At 42.6% G+C, this 20,516-nt stretch overlaps 1 protein-coding gene across 2 annotated transcripts in view; it reads left to right on the forward strand.

The window, feature by feature from the left end:
- The window catches only part of bcar1 (BCAR1 scaffold protein, Cas family member), a 78,086-nt gene that overhangs the window by 35,358 nt on the left and 22,212 nt on the right, over nt 1-20,516 (forward strand). For both annotated transcript variants that reach the window (XM_083894196.1, XM_083894195.1), the window contains exon 2: nt 17,076-17,810. In XM_083894196.1, the coding sequence (XP_083750322.1) occupies nt 17,076-17,810 (735 nt within the window). The remainder of the gene's footprint in view (nt 1-17,075; nt 17,811-20,516) is intronic.

Consider the following 20,516-nt stretch of genomic DNA (forward strand, 5'->3'; position numbering starts at 1 on the left):
TGTGTGCTTCATTGAACTTGCTATGCCCCAGCTGTGCATGAGTAAGGAGGGGGCAACAAAAAAAAGCAAAGTGAGGGAGACTCAGTCGGGGTATGAAGAAAAGGAAAATGTGAAGGGGGGAACGAGGAGGAGGAGGAGGAGAGGGAAACGAGTTAACATTTTCTCTGTGGAGTCTTACCTTTTGTTGGATCTCAGCGGGGATTTTGTGAGTGTGTGTGTGTGTCAAGGGGGAGAAGGGTTTAAAGTCAGTTCACACCAGTTGAGGAGACTTCGCTGCCCTGTAATGGAATGTGGACAAAGTTGCTTGAATGTCCTCCCCTCCCCTGTCTCTTTGAGTTTTTGAATTCTTCCAAATTATTGTTTGTCGGGACATTTGTGTCCAAAATATATTGGCTAAAACATAATGGCTAAACTTGGCAGTAAGGCGGCACTGTAACCTTCGCAGGTTTGCTACTCTGAAAAACACGGATAAGAACTGGGTTCAAGTTTGCCACTGGATGCCTGTAATCCTCTGGACGCTGATTGAACTTTATTCTTGTGACACAAACACAGCAGATTGCTTGTCTTTAGCGTTTAAATGCTAACCTGAGTCGATTATACTCGAACGTTTACGTCTATGGCTACAGTAGAAGGGAGGAAAGAAAGAATGAGGGGGAGAGAAAGAGAGAGGCAATACCATGGTCTGTCTTTCTGCTGACTCAGAGGAAAGTGTAGAGAAATGAAGGTTTTATGGCCAGAGGACAGAGGGAGGTGATCGGTTGCCCCCCGAAAGAGTGGAAAAAGCATAGCAGAAAAGAGAGAGGCAGGAAGATATGCAATGTGTAATCTTTGAGAATGACAAGGAATTAAGTTTAAACCGAGGGGAACGAGGGGAAATAAACAAATGGTTTATGAGGAGGGAGAGAGAGAGGAAGGAGGAGGAGGAGGAGAGGAAGAAAGATGTAGAAGGACAAAGAGAAACAGGCAGTAACTGTGCTTCTCTGCTATTGTTTGAAAGGCTTCTGCGTCAGTAGTTGGCTCACTGCTCATGTCATGTCACACCACTCTTGTGTGTGTGTGTGTGTGTGGGGTAACTACACAGTCAGGAATGTGACAGACAGTGAAATACTGTGGAGCGGCTCAGTGTGTGTGTAACTCGTAATTACACGCCAGTAATTAGTGTGTAATTAATATGGAATCACATTCCGCTGTTGTCCCTGTTGTCAGAGAGCCTTGTTCTGTTTTTATAAGAAATCCGCGTCGTGTTGGCCTGTCCTCGAACAGTCATCCAGGTAGAATGTCCATTTTTCACTTTTACCTGGAAGATGTACGAGGCCGCAGGTCACAGCAGGAAAAAAAATGTCCTGAAAGAGTCACCGAGAAAAAATGTCCTGAAATCCCCCCCGGGGGCTACCACTTTGACAAACACCGTTTTAATGAGCTAAGCCGCACAAGAACTTCAGCTGTGTATCAGGAAATGTAAATCACGTGATCATTCAGGTGCTCTTGGACATCCTCCATAGTCGCTTCCACATACTTGGTTTTATCGAGGAACAACAGCGGTGAAAAAATACAGTATGAGCAGGGATTTCATTTATCAGACTGATGTCAACCTGAAACTGAAAGTAGGTGTTAGTTTATAGCTGGTAGTGAAATTGTGAGCGCAGGTAACTGTGTTCTCGTTTTCTGGTTCTGCCCAGTCTGGAAGCAAGGTTTTCATACGAATGTGGAGTACACTCTTAGAAATAAAAGTACGAAGTAGAACCAGATACCCTAACCCTAAGTAGAACCAGATAAGGTTCTTCGGCTTGTCCTCATAGGAGAACCCTAACCCTAACCCTTTTAGAACCCTTTATTCAGGAAAAGGGGTTTTAAAGGGTTCTCTGGATCAAAATTGTTCTCACTGGAACCATTAGTGTTACCAAGAATGCTTGAAAGGGTTTTTCAGAAGCAAATGGTTCCAGGTAGAACCTCAGCCCTTGTAGAAGGACCCTTTTGGAACCCTTATTTCTAAGAGTGTAGGTGTTGCCTAAATACAATGACCATAGATTAACCTTGCACAATGTCCACCTCAGGTTGGACCATAGACCATATTTGAGAAAAATAAAATAAAAAATGGACAGTCGATACCGAAAAAGTCTGACTCTGAAATGTGGTCCATTTAGAGGGGAACATAGACAATAAAGTACAGCACATGTGAGTGACAGCTGGTGTCATCTGAACTGATGCTTCTGAACTTCAAGTGCACAACCTCTGAAGACTTCACAACGAAAGGTTCCAACGCTCACGGCTGACGTTAAGACCAGTTGACTCTAGGGACAAAAGATTTTTTTTCCCCACATAATTTTTGTATTAAAACAAACTCCTGTTATGACTATATTATAGTACAGTCAGCACTCGAGACTATGACACATAATCTGTCGAAGAAATGAGGAGTTAACCAGGCCAGGAGAAAGTGTTGGCTTTAAAAAAGATAAAGAGGAATTCCCTCTATACCGTGAGAAGTGTGTGTGTGTGTGTGTGTGTGTGTGTGTGTGTGTGTGTGTAAGAGAGAGTGAGAGTATCAGTTTCACACATTCATCCAAACAACCAGGTTTCCCTGACTCTAACTTGACCCGGGCTAATTAAAACACACTGCAAATCTGGCCCTGTAAATCTGTCAAGACGGATTCAGTGTCAGCGAGCGGCGCTATCAGATGCAGGGTGGTGGTGGGGGTGACCCCCCCTCGGTTAATTCCACTCAATTAGGAAGCGTAAAGATGATGCCAAGCGAGTGTACGTGATGCGGAAAATTCTAAAGTGAGAAATAAAACACTGTGATTCAATCCTGTAAAGTCTATTTCAGATACAGTTTTATTTAACAGACAGTCACGGTCCCCATCAGCTCAGATGGCAAGGAGTTGCACTTTGAAACCTGAGTCCAGGGTTTGCGACCCACCTGTGACATAGATACCCATTTTGTTCACCTCCTGCGTGGCCTAGATTTTGTTGCATTGCCATTTAAAAATGATAATTGTGACAATGTAAACATAATTATTATAAAACTGTGTCACTTTTACTGTTAAACACCCCTGGACACCGGTGCTGTAGTGTTTTATTTACATCAGAGGGAACAGCTTAATGGTTCCCGTGGTCGTTTGCATACAGGTCCCAGTCCTGTTTTGTTTCCTCTACCACACATTTTTACATTTTATAACCCATTCACAAGCTGCCCCGGCACAACCACCAGGAGCATTTTGGGTTTAAATGCGGAGCCGTGGGGATCAGACATCCAGATTTCCCTGGGTTAGAAGATGACCCGATAGACCAAAGCGAGCCACGGCCGCAGCTCCTCTTTGAAGTAAGGATCGTCGGTGGTCCTCGCATTTCTCCTGACTCACTGACTGAGTCACAGGGGCTGAACTTACAGCAGGAATTTCCCTCTTGTCTGTCCTCTGCATGACTAACACATGTACACACACACACACCATCAACAGCCCCCTCCGAGGTGTTTTGGCTCCAGTGATAAGCGGCCAACCCCTATCTCTATCTACCACACACACACTGAACACAGTTGTCTTGACTCTCCCTGAGGTTAAAGCACACACAGGTGTCAACCCATAAAGTCAGTCAGTGGAGCGGTGAAGCAGTCAATCAGAACACAGGCAGTCAGTTAATGATCAAGTCAATGAATATCTGTCCTTTTACACCTTGTGATCATAAAAGTTACCTGAGTTTGAGTCGACACTCTGTGATTCATTCATCTTTGACCCAGATACCACGTGGTTCTGGGACACTTTGGAGAGGCCAAATATGGACACTCTTTTTGCTATTGAAGCTAAATATCTGAGTCTGTCCTGTCCTGTCCGGTTCTGTTCACAACTGATATATTAACATCCATCCTGAAAAACCTTAAAATACTTAAATATGTGCTTAAATGCACATAAATCTTCATCGTCAATGCGTTTGAGTGTGTGTTTGCGTGTGTGTGTGAGAGCACTTGTTTGCTACGGAGACAAAAACTGGGACGGTCTTAGCGTTTCCCATTAATTATCCAGACCGTGACGGACAGTGTGGACAGCGGTGGGCGAGACCAGACTTGTAAAACAGGAGGGAATGGTGTTCAGTTTTCTATGCTCTAATGGTGAACACAACGTTCTAGAATACTCAGTATTATTTATTTCAGTTATTTAACTATTCGTTTTTTTTCCGGCACATCTGTGACATTGCAACTCAGGACTGGGTGATGCAGGTGATGCTAAGTATGGATAATTGTGTTAATGGCCCTCTAATTTTAGTGTGAAAGAAGATTTAGGTGTAAAGCCCAATTTATACTCCTGCGTAAAGTGCTTTACGTAGGTTACGCAGAGCCTTCTGCGTCGATGCTTCATCTCTGACTACACAAAATATTTTGTAAGTGTCCGTCACTCCGTCAAGGGACAACGGAGACGACAAGGGCTGCGATTGGTCCTCAGGAGAGGCCGAGCTATCGCTGCTCTATGCCGGCCACTGTGTGCACCGAGTGTCCACAGAGGCGGAGCTGATCACCACCGACAACGTTGCTGCCAAACTATAAATATGTCATATATTAATATACACAGCACATGTTTAGGCTCTAAACGGCCAATTTCTCGCCTCAAATTATCTTAAAACTGCGTTCTGTGACAAAGAAAAGTGAAAAACAGCCACTGTTTCAACAACAACAACATTTTTTCTCTCTCGGATGCCGTTGCTCACTGTAGCCAAAAGCACAACAACCGTGCGTAGCGACCCCTACTGATCGGGTGGGAAAATGCAGTGCGTATTCGTCACAGCGACGGAGAACTATGAAGGCTTGAGGGGTCTCCGTGGATACGTAGTCGGATAATGCATTACGCAGACTGAGAAGTATAATGTGGCCTTTAGCGTCCATCTACAAATATTGCAAGGGCATAAATGGCGTGTTTGTTGCAGCTGAAGCTTAGGACCATGAGGAATGTTCAGTTCAGTGAGTGGGAACGTGCAATCAGACCCTTGAAAATCAGCTTTGACTTGTCCTGTCCATTGCTAGCATTAGTTTTTTCTCCCTGATGTACCTTTGGAGCCCTGAGACTCTGAAACACTCTGGGTCAGTGACACCTGTCAGAATATAGAGGTATTAAACAGAAACGTTAACAAGGATTTCACTGAGGGCAGCTTTAATTCATACCGTGTTGCTTTAAATTGATTGTGTAAAGTGTTCTGCAACCCCCCTAATCCCCAGGCCATTTAATCGCAACGGTTGCTTTAGTCCAGGGTCTTGTAAAATGTTTGATTCCCTCTCAGATGATTAAATCGTTTGTGGTAAGCGGAGGTGCGTCGTGTTAGGAGGGAGGTGATTGAATAATTTTTAATAACTCCAACACACCGACAATGTGTGAAAAACAATAATTACACTGTCATATCAACTCTGTGTGTGTGTGTGTGTGTGTGTGTGTGTGTGTGTTTGTGTGTGTGTGTGTGTGTGAGAAATGTGCCAGATTAGTGACCGCAGTCGCTAAGGAGACAGATTACCGCAGTGTCACCGAGACACACTGAGGGTTAGAGCGCTGCTGAGAGACAAGGCCTCGTCCTGTCCCCGACTCACTCAAAAGCCACATTGGTCATGGACTGCACATTAGACAAGAGAGCGTTCCACACAAATCCACAGTCTTCACTCGTAATCTCCCAGATCGTGAATAGACCGTCGTCACTCACAAACACGTTTGCTTTCACAGAATGTTTGAACGAGCCGTCTTTGAAAAGGCTCTTAGTTCCTCATTCGGCCTCGGCGTTAACATCCGTCTTCAGAGCACGCGGACAGAGTCAAGTACGACTCTTCACATGCAGCAGTAAAACATGTGTGTCCACATGCGATCGGGATTCCCATTGCCCTTTATTCAAAACGGCTGAGTGAATCAAAGCTCTACTCGCGCTGCTGTGACACGAAATAAGGATTCATGTTACCAGCTCTAAAAAGTAGGGCTTTCTTCAGTCTGTAGAATAAGATGTGCACAGATCTAAAATTATATTATCGCACACATTTGAGCCTTAAAAAATTATTGCACCTCCTGGCGATTTGAGGCCGTTTTGCGATTTTGATAAAATGTTGATTAATTCTTCAGCCCTACTAAAAAGGTTCATACATACTGAGTCAGTAGCTCAGTTAGCAAGGATCATTGGCAGTAGTGACCTTAAGGAATAATTTTAATGAATCTTTGAAATTCAGGAAATGATCCATTTGCCCTGATGCACTTACAGTGAGCTGACTTTCTTCAAGAAAACAAAAAGTATCTCGGAATGACTTGAAATTTACCATCGTAATAGTCGGCATCGCCCTTAACAAGTATATGTTGAAAATATTTGCAAACCTTTTCAGGAATAATTTTAATACATTTTTGAAATTCAGGAAATGATCCATTTGCCCTGATGCACTTTGACAGTGAGCTGACTTTCTTCTCAAAAACAAAAAGTATCTCAGAATGACTTGAAGTTTACCATCATAATAGTCGGCATCACCCTGAACAAGGATCCATTGAAAATATTTGCAAATCTCTTAAGGAATAATTTTAATGATTTTTTTAAATCAAAATACACAAGGAAGTCTCAGCTGCTGCCTGTGCTCTTGCATTTTTTCCTGTGTTCTTTTTTTTTGTGTATTTATTTTTGGCCCAAGTTTCACTCTACAGTAGAGTACAGTTAGTCGACAAAACAACAAGCCATGAATCACTGGATGTTTTTCCCTGCTGCTCCGGGCTGAATCATAGAGTCAACACTGCAGTTTCAGCTGCAGCTTTCTCAACAGATTTATGTGAGTGTCACCGCTGTGTAGATTTATGCCCCGTGGTTGTGAAACCATTTTAAAGCAGACACCTTTTAGTTTGTGTGGCGTGTGTGTGTGTTTTGTGTTCCTGCGGAGATGTCGCATTAATAAATACCGACGCTTCTCATGCAGCTGCGTGCCACTGTGGTTTTTGAGATTGTGTCTTTTTAGAGCTGTGTGAAGATGCGGGCTTTCGACCTGTCATCGTCAATGATTTGAGACGAGAAATAAAGACTTTGTCCTGTGCGAAACACACACACACACACACACACACACACACACACACACACACACACACACACACACACACACACACGCACACACACACACACACACGGTGATCAGAGGGTGTGCCAGCTTCTTAAAGCTCTTAAACACAGGCGTTGGCTGTGAGCAAACATCCACTTCTTCTGTTGTGTACTGCACATAATAATCATTTCTGGAGGTGTTGAGCCACGACCGTCGTCTCAGAAGTTAAAATAGTCAAAAAAATATGAATTCCTGCATGGTTTATTTTGTAAAAAGATCTCAGGTATTCTGCTACTAGAGCCCTGTTTTTAAATAAATCTTAATTTGTCTCTCCCCAACTTGTGTCATATCGTTCTTTAAAAAAATTTTTTTTCCCCTTTCTGTGCCTAGCTGGAAGCCTTTTTATTTATTTTTCCGATGTTCATCACAGCACGCAGCCCTCAAAGTTCAACGTATTTTTAACTTTTATACGTAAGCCCGAGTGGCTTACATGGCCGTGTGTAAATTTACCGTTATTCGCAGTTTAAAGACCACCCTCGTGCAGCATGGGCCGTTCTGTGATAATCTGGTGGTGTTATTCTGACTTAGAGGGCAATCGGAGGCTATGGTTGTGTTTTTTCCAGCATGCATCGTGATGGAGCAACCTGCTGTTTGTTTGTGATGAATGCATCACAGGTAAAGCAAGTGTCAGAATGATGAATGGGAGGATGCTTTTTCTGTCTTCAGTCCGATCAGCAGCTAATAGCTATACGTTCAAGGCTGAGACTAAAGATTATTATAGTTTTGACATTTTCATTATAGTTTTTTATTTTTGTTTGCTTTTTTTATTTCATTTTAGTTTAAGTTAATTCAACAAATGCTTTAGCAGTTTAAGTCTTAGTCTTAGTTTTTCAGGTATTAATAGAAAGCCTGGATTATCAAATCCTTTAATGTCATTCTTTAACCTTTAACATTATTTTTAGACTTAGTTACCATTAACTATAATAACCCTGGCTGGAACTAAAGATTATTTTCAGAATGGATCGATCTGTGATCCATTGATTTTTTTTCTTGGTCCATAAAATGCTGAAATGTGTTCACCAGTGTTTCTCAAACCTGGACATGATGATGTTCTCAAATGTCTTGTTTTGTCCACAAAGCAAAATGATTCCCTTTTTTATGGTTTCTTTGTTATATAGAGCAAAGCAACCAGAAAATATTCCCCTGTAAGAAGCTGAAAAATCACACCCAAAACACTCAAAGTGATTATTTCAGTATCAAAATAGTTTGTTGCATTTTACTTAAATTAATGTGACAACATCAAATGTGTGTGTGTCTTATACAGATTGTATAAACTCTAATTGTTACAAAGAGAGAAAGAAAACAACCAACCAGCAGGGTTGTCTGTCTGTCTGTCAACAGGTTAAGCAACTCTGAGGCCACGCCTCCAGAGCCGATCCTGCGCTCGAGGCTACACAATCCCTGCTGTTGTTGTTGCTCTTAGTCATAGCCCGAGGGCAGGAATTCTTCAGCTGGGATCATCGCTTGCTAAAGCAGCAGCGGTCTTAACCTGCATTTAATAGGGCACATAAACCTGTGGCTGTTTGCGAAAGAAATTTGAAAGGTAAAGGGTGAAACCAAGAACTTTATCAGAGGGGGGATCGTAGCAGCCTTGGGATTATTTGAATCATTTGAATCATCTATTTTCAATGAATAATCATAATTTCAACATACAAGGATTATTATTTTGGTCATAACTGAGAAACCCTATGTTGTGTTTGCAATTATAGACACATTTCAATATCTTTTTATTTCTGATTTTGTTGTTTTTGGCCCAGAACTATGTATATATTATGTTTCTATAGATATAGTAACATTCTTATATCCCTTTTTGTGCATATAAACGTCCACTTGCTCTCATTCAACACTAAACATCAGAGCGTTATTATAATTTTAAAATGTTGCAGCCGATTCCGCTTGTTGTTTTTTTTTTTTATAAACGTGTCATCGTCCTGCTGCAGATGCTGCACTGGGCTTTAAGGCTTCGTTCTGGTGTTGTACAAAGCAGCCGTGCACTCAAGTATTTCTCAAGAACAGTCTCTGACATGCCAAGGCAGGAAAAGAAGGAGGGAGGGGGATGGGAAGGGAAGGACAGGACAGACTGAAGGAAAATGAGAGGTAGGAAAGAAATAAAGGCTGGTAGAGAGAGAGGGAGAGAATGAGAAGAGCAAAGGGAAGAAACAAAGAAAGGAAGGAAGGAAAAAGGTTAACAACACTTTTGTAGGTTGCTCATCTGTGTGATGTGCAAGAATGTGAATGTTTGTGTGTGTGTGTGAGAGAGAGAGAGAGAGACACCTCAGGAATGTGAGGTAATAGGAGAGTTGGATGTTTGTATGTGGAGACTGGAATGTTGTAGTAAGCTTGGACTACAGGCCTCAGCTCGCTTCACCAGTAACAACACACACACGCACCTGGGTTAAAGAAGAAATATGCACATGCTGTACTTTGTACTTTGACTCGGGGCCAAGTCAAAGTACAGAGGATGTGCAGGTCCAGGACTGTCTTTAACCTGCTCAATGTCAACCTCTGACACAGTTATCAGTTACGTGTTTACTCAAGGAACTCTGGAAAGTGTTGTCTTCTCTTTAAGTTCTCTACGTTTATTCAATTTTTTATTTTATTTTAGTCAGCAATACCAAGAATGAGGACATAAATTAATACTAAGGAGGAACAAGTGATGATTTTGATATTGGATTTCAGGGCTCAAAGTTCAGCGAACCATCTGTCCAATGAAACCTTCTTCGAATCATCATTAAAATAATGTTTATTCAGCAGGAAAATAAAACCAAAGCCCAAAACCAAAAACCAAAAACCAACTCTCACACACTGCCTCACAAAGATTGATGTACAAGTACGTGCACGCAAGGAAGGAAGCATGCACGCACGCGTGAATGCACGTGTACAACCTCAGATTTGTCCGTGTGGATCTTTGCCAAAAGAGAAGAAACTGCTTGATTCTTGTGAATTAACAAGTCATGTTTTGCTTAAAACATCATTCCTGACTGCAGTGTTTTGCTTGTACTGTGTATTCTCACTTTACTGGAATACAACTCACTATTTTGATAATCGATTAATCGGTTTGAAGCTTTTTTCATGATTAAAACAAGATTTCTTGTTGTTTTAGCTTCTTAAATGTGAATATTTTCTTTGTTTCTTTGCTCCACATAACAAAGAAATCATTGAAACTGAATCATTTTGTTTTGTGGACAAAACAAGACTTTCGAGAACATCGCCATTTCCAGGTTTTACAAACACTGATCAACAATAAAAATGTTTTTGAACATTTTATGGACCAAACGATTAATCGATTTTGAAAATAATCGTTAGTTGCAGCTCTGCGACTTACTGAAACTGCAGCAATTGCACGTATATTATTACGCAGACTCGCCTCGTGATCCGTTTAACTGTGCAGCTCCCGGTCGAGCAGATTGCAAACATCAAGTCTGACATTTTGGCGAAGGCATTCGTGGGCAAACAGGTCAGTGACAGGGTTTCATTGACCTTGACGTGACTGATGCGTCTCACCAGGTCGATACAAATGCGGTTTCGCTTCAACTCGAGCGCAGTATGTTTCCTCTGGCTGTACCTTTTGCTTTGCTAATGGAGAGATTTTACATATAAAGAGGCACATTTGGCACATGCTTTATAGACCGTTCCTCTACAATTAGTTCATAATGACTAGTACAGGCTGATTTTAGTGAGGTCTCAACCTTGCTTTGTTAAGTGCCGTTGGGGAAATGTATGTTTGGGATTTAAACAAATGAATTTAAATGGAATCGAATCATCGTCGCCGTCGCCGCTGCACTCCTTCCTGACTGACACCTCTCCGCCACAGCCTCGTCCCCACGTATGCGCCGGGGCAGGGCTCCTTCTAATGAAAAACGTGACTGATTCAAATTCACCTCAGGCTGCAAAGAGAGCTGAGCACCTGGAAGAGCTGCTTGACTCAGAGAGAGAGAGAGGAGCTCAGGGATAAACAGACGAAAAATAACCACAAGAGTGAACAAAAGAGGGAAAAAAAAGGAGCAGGGGCTGTCATGTGACTGCTAGACTGGGCGGAAGAGAATGGAAAAAGAGGACACACAGGGAGTGCCATAGGTGGCCTTGTTTTATTCCTAGGCTTGTATTAGTCCCAAGGGGTCAAATAGGAGGCAGGAGACAAAGGGCATTAGGCCACACACACACACACAGATGAGCAACCTGTCTGTAGTGTGTGCGCTCCACCAGCTGTTCACATTACTTTCACCTCAGTGGACGTCTCTCCGTTTATCCCCCGTTCTGCTCCTTCTTCTCAGATGTTGGGAGTTCAGCTGGAAAACACAAAGATCACAAAACCTTGAAAGTAAGATGTCAGGTTTGTGAGTGTGGACCAAACGGGTGTTTTGCTTTGGACGATCTCCACTTGGATGTTGAATGTTCCTCAGAATCAGAAGACCCTCCTCCCTTTAAACTCCTCTCAAACCTCTGTTCATTGTCAGTCCTCTCCTCCTCTCCGTCGTCGTCTGTCTAAGATGTAGCTTTTTGGCGTCGCTCAGCTGTTGGCGGTTGTCAGGGGCGACGGTCGCCCTTGGTAACGTCTCATTGTTGAAGTCTCTGCTGGGATTCGTCCTGAGAGGTCTGGGTAATGTGTTTTAGCTCCCTCCTAGTGTGCTGTAGAGTCTGTGGAGTGGATGCACTTGATATCGTCGTCATCTTGATGAATTTTCTCACGCCGATTAACAGACAAGGATGTTTAAAGGTTTCCAGCCGTGTCCACACGGATGTTTGAAAGGTTCAGCTGTGGTTTTTACTGTCGGAATGCTTTCAATTTGGCCAAATGTGCACCAAAAATGTTCTGATAAGCAAACCTTTTTACACCTTTATCTGATTTATTTTCATTCTGTTAGTTGTTATTTAAAGACCTGCTGCCAAATAGTGTGACAAATGATGCTCTTTAGATGATCAGTTATGCTTTTTGCACCTCTTGTTTGGATGGTCATGAAATTTCTGCTTCTCGTAGAGATAAATATGGATCTAAGATTTTAGACCTGTAATTTATTTGCCGTAGAATACCCATACACGCCTGCAGTTTAAAGGGAAAGTTCCAGGTGTTTTGAAGTATGAGGAACCGGCGAGGCAAGACAGGTTTATTTGTGCAGCACATTTCAACAACAAGGCATTTCAAAATGCTTTACAACAATAATAATAATAAAAAAAAGCCTGCAGGAGACTGGTGGGCATGCACTCACCTACCTAAAAAAATTGACTCCAGTTTAAGTATGAGCTATTGTAAGAATATGTTCACTGCTTCAACTTTCTGTGCTACACTCTTAGAAATAAGGGTTCCAAAAGGCTCCTTTTACAAGGGCTGAGGTTCTACCTGGAACCGTTTGCTTCTGAAAAACCCTTTCCTGAAGAAAGGGTCTTTCATGGGTTCTTGGTAACACTAATGGTTCCAGTAAGAACCATTTTGATCCAGAGAACCCTTTAAATCTCCTTTCCCGAATAAGGGGTTTTTGAAGGGGTTCTTGGTGGAACCCTCCAAAAAGGGAGGACAAGCAGAAGAACCTTATATGGTTCTACTTAGCTCTTTTATTTCTAAGAGTGTACAGCCTTTTCCAACTTAAAACTGACATTTGCTTGTTCCTCTGCACCACAATCAGTTTTTTTTTTAGTTCTCAGAGACACTGGAGCAGCCTTGTTTTGTCGATTGTGGATCAACAACTCTTGTATGCTGTGATGTAAAGTTGTTGACGTTGGTGCAGCAGAGTGAGTGGTCCACAAACACAATCGAACTGTTTGAGAGCAGCACACAAAGTGCCAGATACTGTTCACTTAAGCAGATCCTTTTGTTTAATGGACAAACGGTTGACACACATTGCTGTCACCCAAAAGACATGTCAGTAACTCATACAGCCACTCTTAAAAAAACACAACTATGCCTTTAACACTTTATTACTGTTGTCTCATTTTATATCCCTTAAGTCAACATTTAACAGCATGAAATGATGATTGTGAAACTCTATTTAAAGTTCTTATAATGTAGTTTCTGGGCATTCTAAATAATTCTAAATACTAAATGTTTGACTGGACAAAGAATAACAGAAAGAGCATGGGAACACAGTCAGGGAGCTTCTGGACCTGCAAGTCAAGTCAGTGACTCATTGTTCAATCAGGAGGTTGTGTGAATCATCTGCTGCATTGCACTTCCTGTTTCTCTGGACACTGGAATGGACCAAAGCGGGGGAATTTTGTTTTGAGCATGTGTGTGTGTGTGTGTGTGTGTGGGGGGAGGGGGGTTTGGCTGCTATGTGAGTGAGATAGGGTGACCCCAGAGAAGAGACAGAGAGGTGCATTCATCATCCTCTCAGCACTCACACGAGAAGCGGTGCTGCTGAGCAGCAGGGTCCTCGCGACCAAAATGAAAAGCCGCAGCGGAGACGCGTCTGCTCCTGGTCAGGGCGCTCGGAGAAAGACATCAGTCACACAACGTGGTGACTCCGAAACACGTGAATGAGCGAGTGTTGTATCGTTGATATCCACGAGCAGTCCAGCTGCTGGAGCTGCTACGTAATAGGGTCAATAAACGATTATAGTGTGTCCGTTCTGTTCTGACAGTTGCACAGCAACTGACAAACCTGGCTCGAGCAATTTGGACGTAGCTGCACCGTATAATAATGTGGTGAGGAGATCTACGTCACTCTGATGGAAAAAATGTTCCGCAGATGACCAAAAGGGACTGGGCAACAGAGGATGTGAAAGAAGTAAGAGTGGAGAGATATAAATAAGGCTTTATTATGGTGGGGAAGAGCAAACAAGAGAAAAGTACATTAAAAATCAAGTTATTTTTTTTCAACTGACGGCTATATTTAGGGATAAGCAATTGACAGTGTTATAAAGAGGCAGTTTTTTGAAGTGGGGTTTGTATAAGGTACTTAAAAACACTTAGTGTGAAAACACACTTACTGTGTAAGTAAGGGCAGAAACAACTGTTTTAGCTACTTAAGAAACAAAGCGGGGAAAGATTCAAATTAGAAAAACGTATGCGTCGTGGTGGCTTCTAACATTTATTGAGTAAAGGCGAGACGTCCGCTGAGCAGCAGACTTGGATCATGTGCTTCAGTGCAAAGTCAGTGTGTTTTTTTAAATGTTATATCAATGGTTTTAACCAATTGGCAACTGGTCATAGTTGTCAATCGGCACCATGTTCAGGTTGGGCCACCCCACCTGCAATTGGGCTCGGAAGATGCCATTCACCAGTCAATCACACTTGTCTCCACTAGTATGTGCTGTGTTTTCCTCTAAATATTACCGTAATGTACAAAATTGACTAATTGTTTACTGCTGTCATAAATCAGATGAGAAGAAGGTTAATTTGGCTCAAAGGGAGTTCTTTTTGCAACCAGTGGAGTCGCCCCCTGGTGGCTAGTGTTCACCTTACTATTTGGCCTCAGGAAGAAGCTGACAGACTGTCCAATTGTTTGAATCCACTCAAACATGGGTTTAATCCACCTTTTCCTAACCCTAATTTGGTGCTTTTTGTGCCCAAACCAAACCACATTCATAACCAGGAAATGGTTTTCATGATGCTCATGTATATTTATTTATAAATGTTAATAAGTGACTTCATTTTGGGTCTTTCTTCCGTCCTTTATCTCCCGCTTTCTGTCCCCCATTTTTCCTTTCACCCCAACCTGTCGAGGCAGATGGCTGCACATCTTTGAGTCTGGTTCTGTCTGATTTGAAGGGAGAAATGTTCTCTCTCCACCTAGTACCTAGTGCATGATGTTGTCTATATACAATGCCTTGAGATGACTCATGTTATGAATTGGCGCTATACAAATACAATTTAATTGAATTGGTTCAGAAATGTAAGCTCACCCAGACAGGTTTTTCGACATGGGGTAGCAGTCAGAGACTTAAACGCAACACAATCTAAACCACTGCTGAAGAATAGTTAGACTACTGTACGAACAAGTGGTAAATCATTATATTGTGAGTGCGTGTGAGTTCATTTGCTTTCATGTACTGACAACAAAGTCTTATCAGTCTCTGAGGACATCGTCCCCCGCACCGCGCTGACATTCTTTATTTCCTTGAGGAACCAGACGTGCAGCCGTCGCTGTAAAACTCCTCGCTAAAACTAAATGATGTCTCCTCCCTGAATATTAGAAGAGTTTTTTAATAACCTCTACTCTGAAATGTTCCTACAGTTCATTACCACGTCTTGGTGAGGCTCATTCTGGTAGTTTTAAGCCTCTGATCGCTAGTTAGACACTTGTGGGAGATTAAACCTCCTCTCCAAAGATGCATAAAGCAAGAAAAAGGCCTGAAGGGCCGATGACTGGGACTCCCTATTACAAGCTAGTGTGCCAGCCAACGTAGGGCTGAGGAGCAGTGGCTGTGTAAAAAAAAAAAAAGAAGTAATTTTTGGATCATAAAGTGGCTGAATATTATATAATTGTGTAGGAGTGACTGGAATGTATTTTTTTAGGAGAATAAATTCAATGAAGTGGATATACGAGGGTGGGGTGTCTTTCACTGTCTGGTTCCCAGCCCACTTCCAAAAACCGTGAACGGCCCTTAAGTGCAGCGAAAGGAAAAGATCGGCAGTAAATCTGAACACCAACTACATGGCCTTATGTAGATGGGCAGTGCTGTTGTGTGAGTAAGAGAGAGAGGCTGAGAGGCTGGCGTGAGGCCAGTACAGGCTGTACCAGTGTGTGATAACTGGGGTGGAACTCAGACACAGAGGGAGGAGACCAGGCTGAGGTCGGACATTGACGACAAATATTGGTTTAGTTTCAGAGAGTTCCACAGGGACAGAGGGGAGGTGTTTCTGTTTGGTTGCCATGCAGATGAGCTGTGTGTGAGTGTGTGTGTGTGGGTGTGGGTGTGGGTGTGTGTGTGTGTGTGTGTGTGTGTGTGTGTGTATATATGGGAGGTTAGAAATTATGTCACACTTCATCCACACTGCCATTTGGATAATTGAATACAGCTTGTTGTTTTTTATTTGACATTTTCTTAAGACCGAGTCCTTGGGTCCTTTTGTAACACACACACACACCCACAGTGAGTTTGACTTGATAAGCAGAAGACACTGAATGGAAACTGCGATAACAATATTTGTAAATTAAAGATTAAATTCTACTCCGTCGTCCGTTCACGATACGAATGTTATTGACCTCACTATGTGTGCACTTCTTCACCTGTCGCCTCTGTGTTTACCGATTCTGTGACGGAAATGATGTATGTACATGTGTATATATATGTATTTATATATGTATATGTGTGTGTATATATATATGCATATACACACACATACACGTGTATATATATTTATATGTATATACTAGATATATGTAGTTTTTCCCAGATTCAACCTAAAACAAACAGGAACAGCAGTTCAGTGGATTCGTACTTTGCCCTCTCCTTGTCTCCATGGCAAATCACATGTAGCACTGCAGCATGTAGGGAAATGATTCATAACATGGCTGCCACCCTGCCTGTGTGCTCACATGTAGTAAAGTTACATTTCGGTATCATTTCAATCGTGTTTCAAAGTGTAACTGATGCGATAATTATTTTTAGAAATGCGGTGTTGATACGGTAACAACGACGTACATTAACATAACACAGAACTGTTAATAAAGTCGAATAAAGGCCTTCAAAAGAGCATCATGTACTTTGTCTGCTTGGCAAACACAACAGCATCAGTGTGCTTGTCTTTTTTGTGTGTGTAGGTTTGTTGGTTTAACCTGGTCAATATAGTAAATGTGTTCATTCACAGGGGTAATTGAATAATTCTCATTGTGTGGTTACACAGATCTATACAGGTGTCTCCAGGTCTGTTATAACACCCGAGAGTGTTGTAACTGACAAGTCGTAATCAAGCATTCAACCAAGCTTGTGGTGTAATTAAGTTTAAGTGCGGTTATGATGAAATTATTCTCAACAGAACCACTGCTTTTGTTTGGAAACCAATGCATGTGCTGTATATTTACATTTTTTCCCGTTGCTCCTTCCACAGAACGTGTTGGCCAAGGCGTTGTACGACAATGTGGCCGAGTCCCCGGACGAGCTGTCCTTCCGCAAGGGCGACATCATGACGGTGCTGGAGCGCGACACGCAGGGACTGGACGGCTGGTGGCTATGCTCCCTCCACGGTCGCCAAGGCATCGTCCCGGGCAATCGTCTCAAGATCCTGGTCGGCATGTACGACGGCAAGCAGCAGGCCTCTCCTTCCACACTAGACCCAGTCGCTTCCTGTCCTCCGTCTCTGCCTCCCTTACTGGCACACCGACCCCTCCCCCCTCAGAGCGCTTACACCATACCAACACCTGCACCGTCGTCCGTTGCCATCGCTACGTCCTCTTCTGGGTTTGCCAGCAAGCCCCTCCCGTCAGCCCAGTACACATCCATGCACTCGGCGTACTCTACCCCATGTCCTGCACAGCCCAACCCTGACTCTATCTACATGATGCCCCCCTCCCACAACACGAAACCAAGCCCGCAGAGTCTGTACCAGATCCCCTCTGGTCCAGTCGGTCCTGCTCCACAGGTGCAGCCGTTACCCCCCAGCAAAGCATCAGCGTTACCCCCGAGACAGTACCAGATGTCTGCAAAGGACATCTACCAGGTGCCCCCGTCTGTCGGCCCCGTGCCAGGCCTTAGTGGTGGCACAGGAGCTGAGCAAGATGTGTACCAGGTGCCCCCCTCCCTGGATAAGAGGAACTGGGAGAGTAGCAACAAGCCACTGGGGAAGGTAAGGAAGCACAGAAGCAAAAAGAAGGAATGTATAATGTATGAGGGATGGGAGAAAATGACTGATTCCAGCAGAGATATAGTGTTTATATTCCCGTGAAATAAATGTGGTGTTTAAGTTATGGAAACTGAGAGAAAGGAAATGGGAGAGGATAAGAGTGGTGGTTCTAGGCCAGGGTTATTATAGTTAATGAAAGCTAAGTTTAAAACACAGTACAGATATGGATGGAGGCTGTTCTTTCTTTCTTTCTTTCTTTCTTTCTTTCTTTCTTTCTTTCTTTCTTTCTTTCTTTCTTTCTTTCTTTCTTTCTTTCTTTCTTTCTTTCTTTCTTTCTTTCTTTCTTTCCGACCTTAAGTCAACAATATTGTCTATTGTCATCAAGGCAAACACAAGTATTGTCCCTACAAATAAATATAGTTAATTGTAAAAGTAGCACTCCTACATACTGCAATTCTAAGGGATCCAACTAGAATGTCAAACTGCAATAGTTCCACGGTTGCATGAATCATCACAAATAAGTAATAATATGGGGACCAGGCTCCGTAACAGGGACATGGGGCCCCCCCTTTGGACCCTGTAAAACCATCCCTGATACTTAGATAAAGGAGAAAAGGTAGGACAGGTCAGAAACAGAAAGGGAACGTGTTGTAGATTCGAGAACACACTTCCTTCTATTGTCACTGCTAATGTTCACGTGTGAAAAACTGCAAGGTTATTCTTTGTGTCGCTGTGTGATATCAGTCAGTCAGCGAGCGTGGGTGTGGTCAGTCATCCTCACCGTGCACAGCACACCCCCCTCTGCACTCTGAGCCTCCACGGAGTTTTCCAGTCAGGGCTTTCACACCATAATGGGACAGCTTCAGAGTGTTCGCTGTGATTAATGAACTGTAGCGAGCTCTACATTACACGGCAAAGTGGAAAGGTGCTCAATCTGCTGACAGCAGCTTGCAGCATGGCGGCGTATCATCGCTGGCTCTATCAAGCTGTTTCGAGTAATGACTCTTTACCATGCATACGTTTTTTGTTTTTTTTTTACGTCCGTGTTTCTGATTCTCTTTATTCCAACATGACACAGAATCAGTGGGTCCAGAAAGGAAGTGGAAGTTTAGTGTTTGAAGAAAGATTTGACTTTTTTGAGGCATTTAAAACTATCCCTGTCTGGCTTTTTTTAGCACCATAACAGACGTTATCTGCTCCGACACCAATACACCTGTAAATGTATATCTATATAAGACCTTTTACATGTATTGTATTGGGCTCATAATGTAAACATGTAAACATGTAGACATAAGGACAGACATCAGCCTGAATCTAGCTGTCAATCACAGTGTCCATGCTTCAATACATAGGAGGAACCAGAGGGAATAATAAGATTATTAATAATTTAGGTTTGATCTTGTGGTTGGGTGAGTAAGCATTTCACAGATGACATAGTGTGCGTGTGTGTGTGTTCATGAGGAAGCTCCCTAGGCTTACTTTGTTGCATTTGTTGCAGTGAGGCATATGTGTAAGCACCAGTGTGTGTGTGTGTGTGTGTTTGTGTGTGTGTGTGATGTTGGGTACAGCTGCTCCCCTGCTGCAGCATCCTAACCACATACCCTCCTCTGCCGTTCTTACTGACTGCCTCGAAATGAGTCGATGTGCAACATTTACCGAGCTGCTTTACGACAAATCCAGTAGCGATGTTGTGTTGTGTGTCCTCGGTGCCACGACTTTGGTGTCGCTCCAAACTTTCTGCGGCCACAAAAACCCAATCACGGACTCTAATTGGTGTATTATGGGTGTCCTGATATGCCAGGATTGGCGATAACAGGACATTGAAACAGAATCATTTTGTGGTAATTATACAAATATGATTATATCATGTAAGGAGTTGATTCCTTGTGGAATTTCCATCTCTTTTCACTGTGAGAGTGTATTAGAGTGTTTTAGAATTTGAATTATTTATTTTCCCCAAAAAGGGGAGAAAGAAGCCTAACTAAATGATACATTTGAGGGACAATCATGATCATTTTGCCACTGCGGATTCCTTTGGTCACGATAATTGTCTCGTGAAAATCTGATATGGTCTCAGCTCAGTTTGAGAACGAGGTCAGACACCGGATCATCCGTCAGACTGAAGATCAGCTGTAAGTAAAGTTGGGAAGACATGCTGGTTTTATGTTTCCATTTTTCTTACGCTGAACATTTTCATACTTTCATATTACAGCTTTTAGTATCCAGCTTGGTCTGGATTGTAGTTAGAAATGAAGTTAAATTATAATACACAGTGAAGTCGTAGAGCCAATGGAGTAACAACAGGGGTGTGAAAAGCAGGCAAATGTGCCCCAGAATGGCCGATTATATTAGTCCACAACAAGAACAACTTCATTAGAACACCCTAATCCAATGCCTCTGGCTTGCTTGAGGCTATAGCTGTCGTACTATGTTTTCATTTTAAAATGAAACTGACGAGCCTTTGAGCTGCATGTCAGGTGTAATCTGCATCCCAGCTACACAGTGTCACATGGTCAAGTGCATGTTGGTGTGATCAGGAAGCAGTTCCTTAGATTCAGAAAATACTACTGATGTGAAGCAACAGTGGTCAGAGCAGGGATTTATTGTATTAAAACTAGGTCAATATTCAAGCGTTAAAGTCACCGTTTGTTCTCAGCTGATTTCTAAATTGCCATTTAGATATTTCCTTGATCTGATTGTTGTTTTCTG

Source organism: Microchirus variegatus, assembly GCF_963457635.1.
Source record: "Microchirus variegatus genome assembly, chromosome: 8".
NCBI lineage: Eukaryota > Metazoa > Chordata > Actinopteri > Pleuronectiformes > Soleidae > Microchirus > Microchirus variegatus.